We start from the raw sequence: 17,447 nt of genomic DNA, 5'->3' as shown, positions 1-17,447 counted from the left end.
TGCCTGAACCACATTTCCTTCTCCTAAAGCGCGTGAGTCAATAAAATTTTCGGCCTGCATTTCGCAAGCTGTGTAGCGTTGAATGAGTCTACTGGCATTGCAATGGATATATGTGCCGTTTCTGTCCATAAATTTTGCGTAAAAGGAATGTCTGCAAATTCAACACGCGAAGTTGTGTATGATGCTTCGATAAACACTTCACACTCACTTAGTATTTAGCTATGAGAGATATTGCATTTTGGATGGAAGAAAAATCTTGATAATTGGCGTCGGGATGTTATCCGTGTTAGACACTGCCCAGCGAAGCTGTCATCGTGATTCTTATTACTCTTGTGTGTTGTTCTATTCAAATATGGCCATTCATTAGTGCGTAAAAAAATAGGCGCGAATTTCTTATGAAAAAGGTTGCTGCTACTTTCACCCCTCTCTGAAACAGGCCTCCAAAAAACGAATTGCTCATGGCTGCTAACACTACGGCGCATCATGTAGAGTATTTACGCAGTTAATTCACAAATACCATAGTATCAATCATCTGAGAGAAATGTTTCGTTGTTAAGATCGAGAGCCAATCAACTGCAAGCGATGAAATGTTTCATAGTGGCCCTCAGTAGCCTTTATCGACAATATGGCACACCCCTGATCACGCAACGGTACCAACCGACTGCGGTATGGCGAGGCACGCTTTGTTCGCAAAACCCATCAGTTCACTACAACTCCGAATTGAAACCATAAAGCATTTTTTTACAGCGCTAATTGGAACGTCTAAAGTATTTTCGAGCTACCACAGCGGATTTTAGATTGCCTAGAAAAAGAAAATTCAAGCACTTTCTGTCTCACCATGTCTCGATCCAGCATCCTTTAATTATACAAACGGAGAACTATTGGCTTCGTCGGTACATAAAAGAGAACCTCGCCCAACTGCAGGCAAAATAAAGTTTGCTCCAATCCAATCGCAAACATTCATAAAGAAAACACCACAAGCCTTGCATATACTTTCACTTGATTTCTGACCCTCCAGCGGGGAATTTCGATATCTTCAATATGTCCCATACTACTAATGATTGACACTTCGACTTCTTTCTGGCTGCAGCTGTGTGGTCCAACAGGCATATTTCACTAAAAAATTTAGGCCGAGCAGCCTCAATTCGCCAAACAGATTCGTTATGTATATTCCTCAAGCAACAAGCACCAGTAAATTTCTGAAGTGAGTTGAACGTGTAGCACAAAAAAGGGAATATATAATGGTACATTCCTTTTTGTATTCTGTAAATAAATGTGAGCCTTCATTAGCTTTACTTCACATTATCGTCATTTAAGATAAACACTTGAAGAACCGCCTAATTTTGAGAAGCAGTTAAAGAAGCAAGTGGTGCTTATAGAACCTAAACTGTAGTATTAGTTAAGTGCTCGTGTTACTGCCGAGCGTTTCTGTGAAGAAATGGAAAAGTTTGATATTATACCATGAACTACTCGCCGTTAGCAAACCTGTTTTAGTGGATTAAAATCAACGTAACTGTTATAGAAGTCATATATAGCCAGCGTTTGTGACATACTTGTTGCACCGCGGCAGGTATGGTATCATAACTGGATTCTTATGTGATATGTTTTTGAGGTTGTCGATCCGCGCATGAAAAACCCGCAATGGGCTGGTCTGCGCTCCTTCGGCTGGCACTGTAGCGTTGCCTTTGAGAGCTGCATTGTCGTCTAAGAAATAAGCCCGTTGTATAAATTTTCGAAACTGAAGACGTCGCAAAAATATATTTGAGACGACCGCCATAAGTATACAAGCAGGGAGAACGAGGCCGAGCAAATGAAAACACCGCAGAAAGCGCCCGGACAACGCCCGAACTGTAGCAGACGACAGGCGCGAGTCCGTGCCCTGACGTCACCCGAGCGGCGCTAGCAGCGCCCCTGTAGTTCGTTCTCGGGGCTAATATTCCGCCTCGACCTATATTCCGCATTATACGGTACTAGTGTTAAAAGTTGCTAGGCTCAGTTTCCATTAGCAGCCTGTCCGGGTCCGGAGGTTCTTAGCACCCTCTGCTGCATTACAGGTCTGACCGCCGCCTTGGTTAGGTGCTTTGCAGCTGCTGGGGAGGGAGGGCCATTGGTTAATTGTAGGAGTCATGAGGAGAGGTAGTGGCCAGGTACTGCACCAGGGAGGCCAGTTCCTGTTCTGGTGAAGGAGTGACATTGTTGAAGCTTAGTGGGCATTCCTAATTCGATTAGTATAGCCCCACTGGTTCTCTGCATTTTAGCCGATGTCAGGTGCCACTCCACAGAGATGGTGAATTCCAGATTACCACATTTAGAATTCAAAAGAAAAAAAAACTTGAGGACTTGAACTTTTGACTACGACAACCGAGCATACAAGTTAGCTAAGTCAGATAACCCTGCAGGCTGTGAGGCTGTCTTATAGCGAAGAATTTCAGCCCAGAAAATTTTACATACCTAAAAACTTCCTTGATTTATACGCGATAGGCGTGTTTTGCTGATCGCGATGGGTAGTTCCATATAGAATGATTTCTAAATGGTTCTGACCTCGCAGTTCCAGAATTTCATGTGCACAGGCAGCCGTGAACTCGGCTAGGTAAATTATATAGGCGTTAACCACCTTGGACAGCACTTCAAACAAGAAGGGGGCAAAATAATGGTGGAACTTCTCTCACCCAAAAGGCTCATAGCAGGATGGCAAGGGAGATTGTGGAGGCCTATGAAATTGCAAAATTAGAGGAAAGGTGCTTGAGCAAGCCATTAGTGTCGCTATCTGAAAAGGAGATATAATTCCTTGGTTGATCGTTGTAACCATTACAGTGGATGTTTTGACCATACCTTGGACACGTGTACGGTTCATTGACATGCACTGCTGAATGTTCTTTTTTGCCGTCTCAATTGTTTCCGCTCGTACACTATATATTTATCAATGCATGTGAAAATAAAATCTATAGTTGAAAGTATAGGCTGTCTGTGTATGTCTGTTTCTTTCTATGTCCTCGCTCAGTTGCACTTACACACTCTTTCATGGATTCAAGCCAACTAGCCTGCCAACGTGTTTTAATCTAAATCTTCAAAGAAGTTGCAGAACTGCCGATGAATTTTTTCAGTGCCAGGAACTCCATCATACGTTGACGTGTCCGGTGCTAGTCACATGAAATGCTGTGAAAATAGAAGTATCCTCAAAGGTGATCATCTAAAAATAAGCCCTGAGTTTGTCAATGCGTTGCTGCATGCACACATCTGCCTGCAATCTGGTTGGTCCATATCTCTGCCATTGTCATGCTGTCGCCACAGATAGACGAAAGTACAATCAATGCAGGCATCTAATTTCAACCCCTAGCAACATAACAAGAACGCAATTTTGTAATGAGGTTCCGATGCCATTCCTTTTCGTGTTAAGTATTAGCAACGCTCTGCCTGCATAATCAACTGGATTAGCTAACTATACTGTGGATGATAAGAGGGGCATAGGATCGAGCAGCAAGCATTGCTAAAAGATCGTGGCCCAGAAGTTGACCGTGCTGTCATAGCAGATTGATGACAGCTTTTTTTAGCAAGGCATTGTCTGGCACTTCCCTCACTTGTTCACCACCCTCGTTAGCTCATACATAGAGAGTGAAGTTGACGCCACTTAAACAACTCGGAGCCATCTGGACCGTGTCACTATTTAACATGTGAAGGAACAAATGCTGAGTGTGTGGAACCAACATCAGCAAAACTCACACGAGAATACAGCTTTAGAGCAACTTTTCGGGCTTGGCTTGACTTTCCTGCGGTTTGGGTGCAGTCAGTGCTGGACCATGGTGCAAGATCAATTAGGCTTCGCTAGTTTCGGTTTTAAGAAGGAGCTCTCAACATTGCTGACGACCATGCTGCAACAATGCTAGCATGTAGCTACCAAGTTTTGCTATTTTATTGTAAAGTGCTTAATTTTTCTGACATTTTTATGAGTACCGTATTGACACCTATATTGTTACGATTTTACATGTCCACTGCTAAAAACTCTTGAACACAATGAGTGTTGGTTTATGTAGTCGCTATAACTGCTGCATCTTACCTATGTGCAGTGTCATTTTGGCAACACTGAATGTGTTGGCTTGTATTCAAAGCGAATGGTCATTTGGTCAGTGGCAGCAGCACCCAATGACTGCTGATGCGACTTCAATAGGGGCAACGTATAGATTCTGCTCTGGATGACATTCAAGCCAAGTTTAGTCATCTTCAGTTGGAAGATCTAATTGCTGAAGTAACTTTTCATGAGTGGATTGACGAGCATTAGCGCGTGGTCTCTGATATTCGATAAGCCATTGGTAGTTCTAAGTAGGTCAAACGTTCAAAAGTTATGTTGGGTGTCCTTACACTACCACACAGCAATGCAGAATGAGGAAGAGACTTTAGCAAAGTTAAAAAGGTACATGCCCATTTCTGTGCCTCTTATGTCAAAAACAACTGGAGCAGTTGCTAGTTGCGAGGAGTGTTCAGCCTTACTTGGGGTTGTGTGTCTTGAACAGGTATTTGACAAAGAAAAGCCAGAGCTGCAATGGCTGTAGAACTAGCCCAGCCCTCAACATTCAAGGTGTAATAAGTTTGTTGCGCCGCTATTATGATGTGTTCATTGTGGGTTTAACCTAACCAGAAGTTACTGAGCAGGTAAATGGTATTTAATATTTCTTTATGCAATTGTAGTATTTTTGGCACCTAGTGTAGTACAGTAAAACCTCGTTACAACGAAGTTCAAGGGGGGTCATAATTACTTCGTTATAACCATTAGTTCGTTATAGCCACTATCCATTTGTATCCACAATTAGCAAGCAAGAGAGGATGTACTCACCACCAAAACTTACAGAAGCCCGCCACATAAAAAGGAAAACGGCCATTGCACGGAAAAAAACAAGTGAAAGAAAGACAGCAAAGAATTGCCATCTCATTCATGCCAAATGGCTCATCACTGATCGATAAACAGCACACGAGCTGGCGGCTCACATTGCAGAAAAAGAAAGTTCTTGATAGATTTTTGCCGTAGCTTCTTCAGGCAAATGAGGCTTTTTCAGCTGCAGCCACTATTTCGAGTCTATCCTCGGCACCATCATGAGCACCAAAGAAGTGGTGCAGCAAGTCTGCCGCATCCAGCGCTTGTGCAGGCATTGGTACGTTGGGTTCGCCAATATTAGGCTTGGGGCTGTCGTCAACACATTCATCTCTTCGTTAGACACATTCATCACCGTGTGCGCAATTTCCGCCCCCGTTAGCTCTTCCGACCTCACTGCTTCAGCATCGGCACTGACGTATGTGCAGAAGGTGTTGCAGTCGGGCACAACGCTGGGGCTTGGTCAACCGCGGCACCCTCATTGGCGGCAGCACCGAGATCTTTGTTGTAACCACCGGTGCTGACGCCAAATTAGGCATGCCGGAATCAATTGGCGACCGTGTTTGCCAATACAGCCATCCAAACAGCCTGTAGCATCTCGGATCACCATGTACAAGCTGATCGTGGACTTGCACTTCTTGCTCATATTGAGCAGAATCCAGTGGATCACACGCTTGCGGTAGCCCGACTTCAAGTTCATGATAACTCCTTGTTTAGGGGTTGCACAACTCCAGAGCAGTTTGGCGGCAAGAAGCATAGCTCCATGTTTTTGAGCACAGCAGCAGTGTGGTGGGCAGCGGAGTTGTCCAGTACGAGGCATATATCTTCCAAGTCAGCTTGCCCTGCCGCTCGTCCTGCAGCCATTGTGCAAAAATTTCTCTTGTCATCCAAGCCTTACAGTTGGGCACATAACTCACTAAGCTTTTGTTTGCCTTTGAAGCATCGTGGTGACGTACTTTTCTTTTCCGACCATCCATGTTGGCACAAAGCAACACGGTTACGCAGACTTTACTCTGCTTACTGCCTTGGCAGCGTTTACCTTTGAGGGCCAAGGTTTTTTGTGGCAGCACCTTCTAGAACCGGGCTGTCTCATCCACGTTGAACAAATCTTTGGCACTGTATTTTTCTAGCTGCTGTCCAACGTTTGTCTCCACTCGCGCCACTGCAGCTTCACGGTCGACAGACTGCGCTTCTCCACTGACAGCCCTGCCGATGATGTTGTGGCGATCCTTGAAATGCTGCAGCCAGCTGACACTCGCCAAAAAATTGTCGACAGCGTGCTCAACGTTATACCAAAATTTTCAGCCACTTTTTTCTTCACGCCGGACTCAATGGCTTGCAGCATAGCCACCTTCTGCTTGATTGACATCGTTTTGTGCTTCCATTTGCCGTTGTCCATCAGCTTTCCCTTTGCATATCCAGGGTTAGCTGTTCTAAGCTGCAGCCAAAATATATATATATATATATATATATATATATATATATATATATATATATATATATATATATATATATAGAGAGAGAGAGAGAGAGAGAGATTGGTAATTGTCAGCAGAGAACCCCCCCTCCCAGTATAATTTCTGGCTACACCACTGTTGGTAGGTGTGCTAGCAATGTTTCAAACTCAAAATATAGCCATTTCTGCTAAAACTCGATCTAATGTCATTACTGTCAAGCTGTCCAGGTGGAGTCCAAATTTATCGAACGGCATTCCTTAAGGTGTCTGAAATGTTGGTCGCCCTTATACATTAAGCCTATGGGGTCGTTGCTGGTGCTACAAAGCAGTCTGAATACTCGAGCATGTACAAATTACCAGTGTCCAGACAGTTGACCGGCACTTGTTGCCAACCAGCCATTTGCTGGGAAGTTGTTGAGTGGCCCAAAACTTAATGAGGAAGAACTAACCATTGAAAAGCACCTGGTGTAATCTAAACTAATGCTTGAGTGTTAGCAGGGGCTCATCAAGGCTGGCCTGTCTCAGAAGAACATTGATATGATTCAGTTTGGCCAGGTGTTGCAGGTTCCTGCTGATTCTAGTTTAGCTGAAAACATGGCTAAATTAGGAGCCCTTGATAAAAAAATTGAGAAAAATTTGAAAGGCAACATCTCAGCAGCTCAACTCAATTTGAAATAAACAAATTGGAGCAGGCTGTTTGACCAGGTTTGTTGTCTTTGTTTAAATTAAAGGGATACTCAAATTGAGGTTCTCATTTTTTTCGTATCTGGAGGCACAGGGGCATAGTTTTAAAGCAAGCAAAGACTTTATGGAATATGCTCACCAATTTTAAGTGTTTGAAAGTGCTTTGGACTTGACCAGCAGTAGGCATTTATTTGCTCCAAAGTGCGTCAAAATCTGTACTTGCGGCTTGAAAGTGCTCCAAACTTAACATTTTGCTGCTTCGAAAATTGCTCCATGTCTCATTTCGTCAGTGCCACCACTGCTAATCTATTGCTTACGGCACACTGGTATTACTCAACATGATTTAATAAACAAGAATGGTTACTCATTGTTCAATGTGGCCACTGGTTTATTGCCTTTCTATGTGGCATTGTGGACTGCGTCTGGATCGAGGTGCCTTCCCGTGCCTCATCGCTTAGCTTGCGCATGGTGACGGCCATTTGCTAAGTTCGATCTCCAGGAACTGCCACACCAGTGGCAACATGGCAGTCATGGCTAGCATGCCAGAGCAACTTTCTTGCACAAACCATGCTTCTCCCTCCCGGCCTAGAGTCACATACATGAGCACACATTACTGGGATAAGCCCTAATTAGCCAGCCAGTTACTACTGTTCCAGTTGCTGTTCAGCTTAGCGCTTCCTCACCGTGGCAGTGTTCAGAGGCCCACAGCGAAGTGGTTACATTGGACTTTTGCTCTCGCGAGTTCTTGTCTTCGAGCTTGGTGGTCCACTACCCAGTTAGCCTAGCGCAGCAGGCAAGCATACTCGATCGGTCTTGCGGTGAGCCTTTGTCCACAAGCCATGACTGTTTCCACTGTGGTGTATCTTGGGCTAATGAACCCGTGTTTGTTGGCGATCTGACTCTGAACCTTCTGTGCGTCATGCCAGATTGTCGACGAATCCTGTCGTAGCACCCTCTGTCCGTTGTGGAGTAGAAGAGTGTCTCCATACCCTTTTCTGACTGCCACTCATAGGGTAAGCCTCGTGCAAACCCATCTCCACAACTGTCAATGCAGAAACCGCTGCTCTACTGCGCAGTATGTTTGAATCTAAGCTTGCCTGCCGCAATTGAACAGGTGCATCATTCTAACAGCTGAAAGTGGTGTGGTGTGCTTTGCAGGAGTCTATCCATGTGCCAGAGCCCGTGATCTCCATGTCCATCCGTCCAAAGGACAACAAGGACAATGACAGCTTCTCCAAGGCGGTGAACCGATTCTGTCGTGAGGACCCCACCTTCCATGTCAAGTATGACACAGACAACAAAGAGGTATATCACTTTACCAAAAAAGGAAAACCTTGAACTTAACAGGCTGGCAACAGGTCAGCCACGTGGGGCCCCCTGCTGTGGGCATGCTGAGAGCTTACCCTCTTTCATGACTGCATGGCATACTGCCATGAAGCCACACTGCAAGGCAGTAAATTATAATTTTTTGTTTTACCAGAGCTCTGCTACATGGAATTATTTTAATACATTGCATGGATTATAGGCAGTAGCACTTGAATTCAGCTGGCATGGCCAGGCTGTGAAGAAAACACAATTTATTCAGAGAAGCATTGGTCTTCGTATTCAAACTTCAGCCCATGAGCATGTACATGTCAGACTTATGCACCTGCACTTTTTTTTTTCACTTTTTTGCATAAAGAGGGAGTAGAGGGTAGTCTGTCAGTGTTTTGTACACATAATGTCAGGAAATCTCCTTATGTTTTCTTTTTCCTTGGGACTTCCTCCTGTAAAGCAACTGCCAAAAATTTGTTTTTGATAATAGTAGTGTTCTTTAAATCTCATGTACAGTCAAAACCTGAGATAATAAAATCCCGCGACAACGAAATTCTCGCGACAATGAAATATTTTCGTATGCCCGGCAAACGGTCATAGGATTCAATGCATTTCGTACCTCTCGGCAATGAAATGCCACTGTACTACAATCCCGTATTAACGAAATTTGCCGGACTGTAACCTTGCATGTTACCTACTTGCACAAGGCTAGCAGGCTCCAAAATGTACTCAAATGTGATTGCTTGGCACTAAAATTGCGTAAAATACCCCCACATTGCACTTGAATGTTCGCCGTGAATTTTGGTTAGAAGAGCAACCAAGTGCTGGAAGTGATCACGTGCACCGGAAACACGTCATGGCTGCCATCTTGTTTGTTGATCACTTGTCTGAAGCAGTGCACATGTTGCTACTGACATGTGATGACGGTTTATGCACACCTAGTGCAGTGTGTAATGTGTGCCTCGGTAAGAAAAATGCAGCAAAAATAAGGAAATCAACTTCCCACCAATGTGGAATTATTTATGCCGCTTGAGATGGCGGTCGCAGCATGCCAGGCGTCACAGCATGGAGTGCCACGCATCGGTTCGTGATTGAGCAGTCATCCGGGAATACACATCGCTCGCTTCAAGAATGCTGGTTTTGGTGCCAACCGACAGGCATTCAGGGTGTCTACCGACCGGGAAAACCGGGAAAACCGGGAATTCTCAGGGATTTTGAGTAGTCTGGAAAAAGTCAGGGAATACTCAGGGAATTTGGGCCTCTATCAGGGAAAATTAGCGGCAATTTTATTGAAAGGGTGGAAAGTCGCGGTAATGCTGGCTCGAGTAACAGACAGGGATCGTAATGCATCGTCTTTGACGCCCTGTCGTCGGCTGGAGGAGTTGCCAGTGTACAGTCAACGACCGACTTTCCGGATTCCCGATAATTTGGACGGCTTCGCGACACCGCCACGTATCCCATAGGGTCAAGATATCAGAACTTGTGACATTTCCGACGCAAGAACTCTTCGCCGTCCGATTTTCCGGACGTTTTGCCGTGACCGCAGGTCCGAAACGGCAATAACCAAAGGCGCCAGCGCTGCCATTTTGATTACTTCGCCACCTCGAACCGGCACTCTCGCACGCCGATCCGCTGGCAGCCGTTGCCGCCACTGCGGCAACGCTGACCTAGCTGCTTCGACGTTCACTATGAAGCTCCTTGCCGTTGGATGCCGAGCTTTTTATTGAAAGAATTGGCTGCTGTCAACAATGGCACGGACTCCACCTTTGTGGCCCTCGTGATTGGCTTAGAAACTTGAAAAACACAGTGCGTTGCATAATGCCTGCTCCTGAAAGTCAGCTTCGCCTCTGTACAGAAATGTTACTTGGTGAAGCATACGCAAAAGTGTGGCAGTGAAGCATAACAAGCGTGGGAAGGGGCTATTGCCACGGAACACAGTATGTATTCCTTAATTATACACGCGTGCACCCGGTATTTCCTGTCACAGTACGAGCACCGATATGCCTAATATGTGTACCGACAGGCCTTCAGAGCATTTGCGAACGTGCCTGTGGCGGTTTGAGCCCCTAAAGGCACTAAATAACACGCATTTATTTTTTTTCCAACTGGCCGATTTTTTGGACGTTTTCGCGGCCCCTAGGGAGTTTGATAAATTGGCCGTAGACTGTGCAACTGACCAAGATGCTTCAAATGGTCTTTGGGACGAACGAGTGGCGGAAGGAAAACAAGAACAGAAATGACCTACGCATGAAGGAATAAACGGGAAAGGAAGCTTGCTGCCGCTGTTTTGAAGGAGCTTGAGCTCTAAAAATAATGTTTTGGCTAATGCCGAGATGCAAGTGTCCCTCATCCGAACCAAAATAAACTCTTTAAAGCAGTGAAACACAACACTCAGGAGTTGTGCGCGGGCTGAGAGTATGTCAGGACAGTTGAGGTTGACTTACGAGCTGTTGAGAGAGAATCTCAATTGTGACAGAGTTGGGGCCTCATACCACTGAGCTTGCTATCAGTTGATAGAAATAGCTCATATTCGAAAATATTTGCTTCTATATCTATCTCCTTTTTATTCGTATTTGAGAATGTCCGACTCCATTTGCAATTTTTTTCGAAGACACTTTATTTGCTGTGCATTTTACTAACCCCTGCCTTCTATTCTCTTTTTGAATAACACAAACACTACTCCTTAGTATTCAAATTGGATTAAGGCGCTTCTTCATTTTTTCCTTGTGCTTGCTAGAGAGTGACAGCATCAGGCGATATGGTTTCAGCCCGTCTTGACATAAAACATAGTTCTGCACCACTCAGGGAAATTTGCAATGGCACTCGGGGAAAACCTGGAAAACTCAGGGAATTTGGAAATGTCAACTTGGTAGACACCCTGGGCATTGTGTGCGAATTCTGCGCTGGATGTAGATTTTCGTGTAGGGGCCGTAATCTTGGTCTATAGCTTTCGGGTATACGAGATACGATCACTGGACGTGTCGGCGCCTACGGGCGACACCGTGCGCTGGAGAAATGCTGCTGCCTGCATGGAGTGCTGTTGCTCCGTGTCCGGTGTCAAGTTATGCAAAATCTCGCAAAAGTGATTGTGTCTCCGAAAGCAGTTGACTGAGAATGCTGCTCTATGGCAGTGCTGCCACTGCCAATCGACATATGCGGTGCACTTTGTACTGTCGGCAATGCGGTTCTATGTCCTCAAGCAAAGCTTGCCAAAGTAGGCTAACGGAACTGACTCTAAAGTTTTGTTCTATAATGCATTACCTATCTGAGCTGTCTCATTTCGCAACGACGAAATCCTTGTGAAAGCAAATTATTTCGCATTCCCTGCTTATTTCATTATTTCGAAGTTCAACATATGTGCAATATGAGGTAAAAAGCAAAAGAATTTCTTGGAAATCGTCTTTACTTAATTTATTTCCATGTGTGTATGAGTACCTTACTGCCGGTGCCTGAGATGCCTTGTGTGCCATGGTGCAGATGATCGCCTCAGGCATGGGAGAGCTGCACCTGGACATCTATGGTCAGGTAAGTGTAGGGCAGCACAGGGTTTGACTGCACCAAGCCTTATGTTTGTGAGCATGTTTGTGAGGCCTGCACTTATGTTCATGCAGTTTCCAGCAGAAGCAGGTAATGCACCAGATAGTATGCTATGGTAATAGGCAGTCGTGTAGTGAATACACAAGCACCCTTTTGCTGTGAGGCGCAGCCACTGTTGCACTTCATGCCTCTCCCACAATTGACTCAAGTTTTCATTGACCATGGCACCTGCAGTGTCTGGCGATTGGGAAATAATGTGCCATGGAGGGCAGTTAAAGCCATTAAATTGAGTGCATATACTATCTGTGTACAAGATATGGAAATTGGTGGCAAAAATTTGCTTTGATGTGCCATATATTTTTGACAAATGAGGGGTCTTTAGCCTGTTCAGGGTTAAGGCTTTTAAAGGAGGTTAAGGGGTGGGTCAGTGTCATGTTTTAAGGGCAGCCTATCATAGCAAGAACATGACACCAGACTGATAGAAATTCCGGGAAGACATAGGGAAGGCAGGAGATCGAAGTTCAAGACGATGAGCAAAACGAGAACAAGGGGAAAGCAGGAGCCAGTGTTTCGACAAGTGGACTTGTCTTCTTCAAGGCGACATATGCTTTCCTCGCCACAGTATATATAGGTGTGGTTCTTCTAAAGGGGAGAGGACGTAAGGCGGGTGGGGGCGGCAACGAGCGAAGGTGTGTTAGTGGCGAGGGTGTCAAATTGAGAATACAGCGGTGCTGTGCACAAGGCCAGGGACACGGCCGTCTGTCAGTCACGTGTCAACGCCTGTGTGTCAGCCGGTGTGTCAGCGACGTGCACAGCAGGTCTCTGTTACCTGTTTCGCTGGTGGTCGTGGGCTATCGTGTCTCTGAAGGAGATAATAGAAGGAGCGGCAGAAACCGGTGCTCGTTAAAAAAAGAACAAAAAAAGAGAAAATACTGAAGTGGAATAAATAAATAAAAGAAAAAAAGAAAAGAAAAAAAACGCTAAGAAACCAAACTAAGTGTTGTTGCCTATAGCTTGAAATTTAGCATAGCGAATAGATTCTAAAGCTCCCTTTGATATGTTTATGCCTGTTGCATGCAATGTCTTCAACTTACACATAAGGTATGATTCTCTGAATTTTCTTTCTTGTTTTGAATGGAGATTTGACTGTAATATGTAGAGTTTAAGTTCATCAAAGTTATGACCTCGTTGGTTGAAATGCTCGGTGACAGTTAACACAGCACAAGCGCGTTAACCTGAATGACCTTAAAACAATGCCAGCAGAAAGAAACTATCCACAAGTTGCTCTCAATAAAGCTTATGATGTCACGTAAAGATTGGAGAGACAGTCGGAATGAGCTAACAAACAGCCTACACCAGAATCTGACAGATCGTCAGCCTTTATAACAATGTATTCTAATGCACTCCCAAACATAAACAACATTCTACGAAAATACCACCCAATATTATCAAGTAACGAGCGTCTGAGAAAAATGTTCCTGAATGTATCAAGGGTTACCTATCACCGTAGCAGGAACCTTAGACATGTTAGTGCACGCAAAAGTCAGCCAACACCATTCCCCCATAATAACAGCATGTTGTCGCCCCAAAGCAAAACCTGCAGACACCTTCAAAGTGAAATTAAAATTAAAAGCACCGCGAATAGTTATACACATGAAGTCAAATTTAGCCTCATTTGTACAATTTAGATGCGATTTATATGCTTGAATGTTCCTCCTGTAAGAAACAATATATCGGTGAAACGGGATAATCAATTAATGTCAGATTAAACGGACATCGCACGGACACAGCTAAAAGGCTTCCTAAAGCTGTCGCCGAGCATTTCAACCAACGAGGTGATAACTTTGATAAACTTAAAATCTACATTTTACAGTCAAATTTCTGTTCTGAACGAGAAAGAAAATACAGAGAATCATACCTTATCCATAAGTTCAAGACATTGCAACCAATAGGCATGAACGTTTGAAAGGGAGCTTTAGAATCTATTCACTATGCTAAATTTTAAGCTATAGGCAACAACACTTAGTTTGGTTTCGTAGCGCTTCTTTTTTCTTCTCCTTTCCTCTTTTTTGCCTTTCATTTATTTATTCCATTTCAGTATTTTCTATTCTGTTATTATTATTATTATTTCACAAGCGCCTTTTTCTACCGCTCCTTCTATTATCTCTGTCAGAGACACGATAGCCCATGACCAGCAGCAAAACAGGTAATAGGGAACTGCTGTGCACGCCGTTGACACACCGGCTGACACACAGGCGTTGACATGTGATTGACAGATGGCCGTGTCCCTGGCCTTGTGCACAGCACTCCTTTATTCTCAATTCGACACCGTCGCCGCTAACACACCTTTGCTCATTGGCGCACCCACCCTCCTTATGCCCTCTCCCCTTTAGAAGAACGCCACCTATATATGCTGTGGCGAGGAAAGCATATGTCGCCTTGAAGAAACAGGTCCACTTGTCGAAACGTTGGCTTCTTTCACCTTATTCTCGTTTTACTCATCAGACTGATAAAGGCATACATCATCACACAAGTTCCTCCACACCTGTGTCTGTGGCATCAGCCAGTCCTCAAGGCCTGACAGTGAGCCCCAGTGCTTAAATTTCTTGACATACCACATGTAAAGGTGAGAGCCTTTTCGGAATAAAGAGCAGGCTTCTTCATCAAGGGTGGACAAGCCTTAAGACAGAGACACAGTGTGTCGGCTCGTCTTCAGGTTCTCTTTTTTTTTTCTCTCTATCTTCCCCATGCACCCCATTCCGCATGGCACGCGCACTCCTCCTAACCTCTTTCTCATTGACGGCGTCTGTTCACTGCACAGTATAGCAGACGACGCTACCTCAATATTTAAAACAGGCGTTTCAATGCCACATTTGGCCAAAAAAAGAAAAGTGGCACATAAAGTAAGTTTTCTGTTGCAATGGTCTGGGTGCTGTTACTGTGCTCACGACAAGCCTGCACGTACAAGGTGCCATTGAATTGAAGGTTTGTGGGCAACATGGTCTGATGTGCAGCGCATGGCTCGTGAGTACAACTGCCCCGTGACACTGGGCAAGCCTAAGGTTGCGTTCCGGGAGTGCCTGACTGCCCCCTGCGAGTTTGACTACCTGCACAAGAAGCAGCATGGAGGTGCCGGACAGTATGGACGGGTCATCGGATACCTCGAGGTAACGGGAACACGAGGGTTCTAAAGAAATTAGAAAGTTTCTAATCAACCATTGCGAAACTATCTCAGTGCCCCAAGTTTTAGTGGGTGGTCCATCCATGAAACATTATGTCTGAGCTACTAAATCCTCTGCGTGTGTACTTTCAGTTCAAATGCTCATAAATTACTTGAGGTGTACAGTCGAACCAGCTTAACTCTTTCCCGGCCAAGGAAAAAGTAGGTGTGGTTATTGTAGGTTACACCAGATTTTTTTTTTTCTAAAGGAACAACTGCACTCAATATTTTATGTAATGCATAAATCAAAAACAGAATGAATGCACTTTTCGTGAATAAACGTTTTATTAATGATGTCATAAAAAAAGATATAAATTGTCAGAATCAAGATTGTGGGATAAAATTGAACAAAGTTTGTAAAGATACGCTATCTACTAAGAAAAATATGGAACAAGAATTATGAGGTATACAAAATGTATTGCCGTATAATACGCACTGTCTCCGAAAAAAATCAAAATTTTTCATTGAGCAGGTATTCCGCTACAAAATTTAACTGCCAGTACCACAGCTGGGCGTGCTGGGATGCGGCCGCCAATGTTCCGTGCTGGGTTGCATCGTCATTGCTCTCAGAGTCAAAGCCGGATGAAAAGGCAGCACCCTCAGACTCGCTGCGGCTCGATCCATCAATTTAAATCAGCCACAGACATAGTGGAATTGCGAGATCTGCTATCTTTCGAAGCACTTGCACTGCACCCGGAGGCGGCCATTTTAGTTTTCTACTTTGACGATTGCAAAACTTTGTAGCACGTTCAAAAATTACCACCTCGTTGGAAGAGGTTGAACTGCTTAGAAAACAAAAATATGGTTCTCCTCCTTCACGTCCAATGTCGCAGTGTGTCCATCAGCGGCGCAGAAGGTCTCAAAAGCGGCCTTTCTAACCATCGATAGCAGGCTAATGATGCCCAGTGGGCGCAGCGTGGTAGGGAAAGTGTTAAACAGTCCCAGATATAAGAAATCGGTATAGCTGCCACATTCCTGTGTGTTTACATTTTGCAACCCCACTTATTGAAACTGCATTCACATAGTAACAAACATTTATATCATCGTCCTGTTACAACAAACTCTTCAAACTAGGTTGCAGTAAAAACAGGGCACGCACAAAGTAAAAAAATTTTTTTTAAAATCCGAAGCACGAAAATGCAACTGAACCAAACACATGGCAACACACACACTACATCAGTTCTATCACGACAAAGATACAGCCTCCGAGATAACACATGGCAACACACACCCTGCTTCAATCCCATCAGGACGAAGGTACGACCTCCGAGATGAGCGAGCAAGTAGTACTGTCCAGCAAGCCCGAGAGGCGGCAACGAGGCAGGGCTCTGAAATCCCCTCATGGGAGACCTGAACCCGGGTCATCAAATCTGCCGGATTCAAAATAAAGTTGTTTCCATCCGTACTCCACGCAGGTTTTGGAAGCCACGCAACGGCCACTTGAGCATTGCTATCATTACTGCCAACATTCATGCAGCCTGAGCATACCAGCGTGAACTGTGCCTTTTCTCACATCCCTCTACATTTTTATTATTAATCGAGGCTCCTGTTGCAGTCTCTGACTTTATGACTTTGTCTGTGTATTGTAGCCCACTCACGGTATGTTCCTGAATAATAAACTGGAACTGAACTTAGCCTGACATGCTGCTGCCACATAAAGAAGCCCGGTTTGTCAATGCTTCGTTTATGTCATTGTTGATTGCTGATAACAGGTTGCAAGAAGATTTGGCCTTTCAAACTTTGCACTTTACTGGGCTGAAGTGACGCGGAAAACGTAACTTCATGGCCCTCGGGATGCTCAGCCTCACGTGGCTGAAGCGCACCTTTGCAGTACATCACCCAGCTAGGAATTATTGTAGGGGTGTTGAAACAATAACCAGAATGAAAGCCAGGACATGACGGAAATAAACAGCACAACTTTTACGCATACTGTAGGCAAGAAAGACACATAAACACCAACACACGCAAGCGCCTACTGGTTTGTGTAAATGTTGAACTGTTTATTGCCATTATGCAGTTGTACCAACTCACTGAAATTTCTGCTGTTAAGAAAATGGTAGCATACAGGCAGAGCCGTCACTTGAACATTTGCCTAAAGCATTCATCTTGCAAGGATCAGGAAAACATACTTGCAGGTACCACAACACTCTCATCCAGCTGATTCCATTCGCGAATCGTAAAAGGAAAAAAGGAAGGCGCAGGTACATCTATACGGCACCTTATTTCTGCAACCTTTTTAGCATGATCGTTTCTGTACTATAAGTAGAACCTCGTTAATTCGAAGTCCGTTGGTCCGCGAAAAATCATCGAATTAAAACACGAGGACAAGCTGAGGACAAGCTGAGGTACCAGGAAGGCCATAACGAAAATGG

The 17,447-nt window shown here is 44.6% G+C and overlaps 1 protein-coding gene across 1 annotated transcript in view; it reads left to right on the top strand.

Annotated features, from left to right (window-relative positions):
• Nucleotides 1-17,447, top strand: part of mEFG1 (mitochondrial translation elongation factor G 1) — a 197,332-nt gene that overhangs the window by 107,954 nt on the left and 71,931 nt on the right. Inside the window, exons 12-14 of the mRNA XM_070532582.1 lie at nucleotides 8,163-8,309; nucleotides 11,796-11,843; nucleotides 14,870-15,022. Of these exons, the coding sequence (XP_070388683.1) occupies nucleotides 8,163-8,309; nucleotides 11,796-11,843; nucleotides 14,870-15,022 (348 nt within the window). The remainder of the gene's footprint in view (nucleotides 1-8,162; nucleotides 8,310-11,795; nucleotides 11,844-14,869; nucleotides 15,023-17,447) is intronic.

This window comes from Dermacentor albipictus, chromosome 1 (genome assembly GCF_038994185.2).
Source record: "Dermacentor albipictus isolate Rhodes 1998 colony chromosome 1, USDA_Dalb.pri_finalv2, whole genome shotgun sequence".
NCBI classification, from domain to species: Eukaryota; Metazoa; Arthropoda; class Arachnida; order Ixodida; family Ixodidae; genus Dermacentor; species Dermacentor albipictus.
Note: the sequence above shows the minus strand (reverse complement) of the source record. Positions and strands in the feature narration are given on the sequence as shown.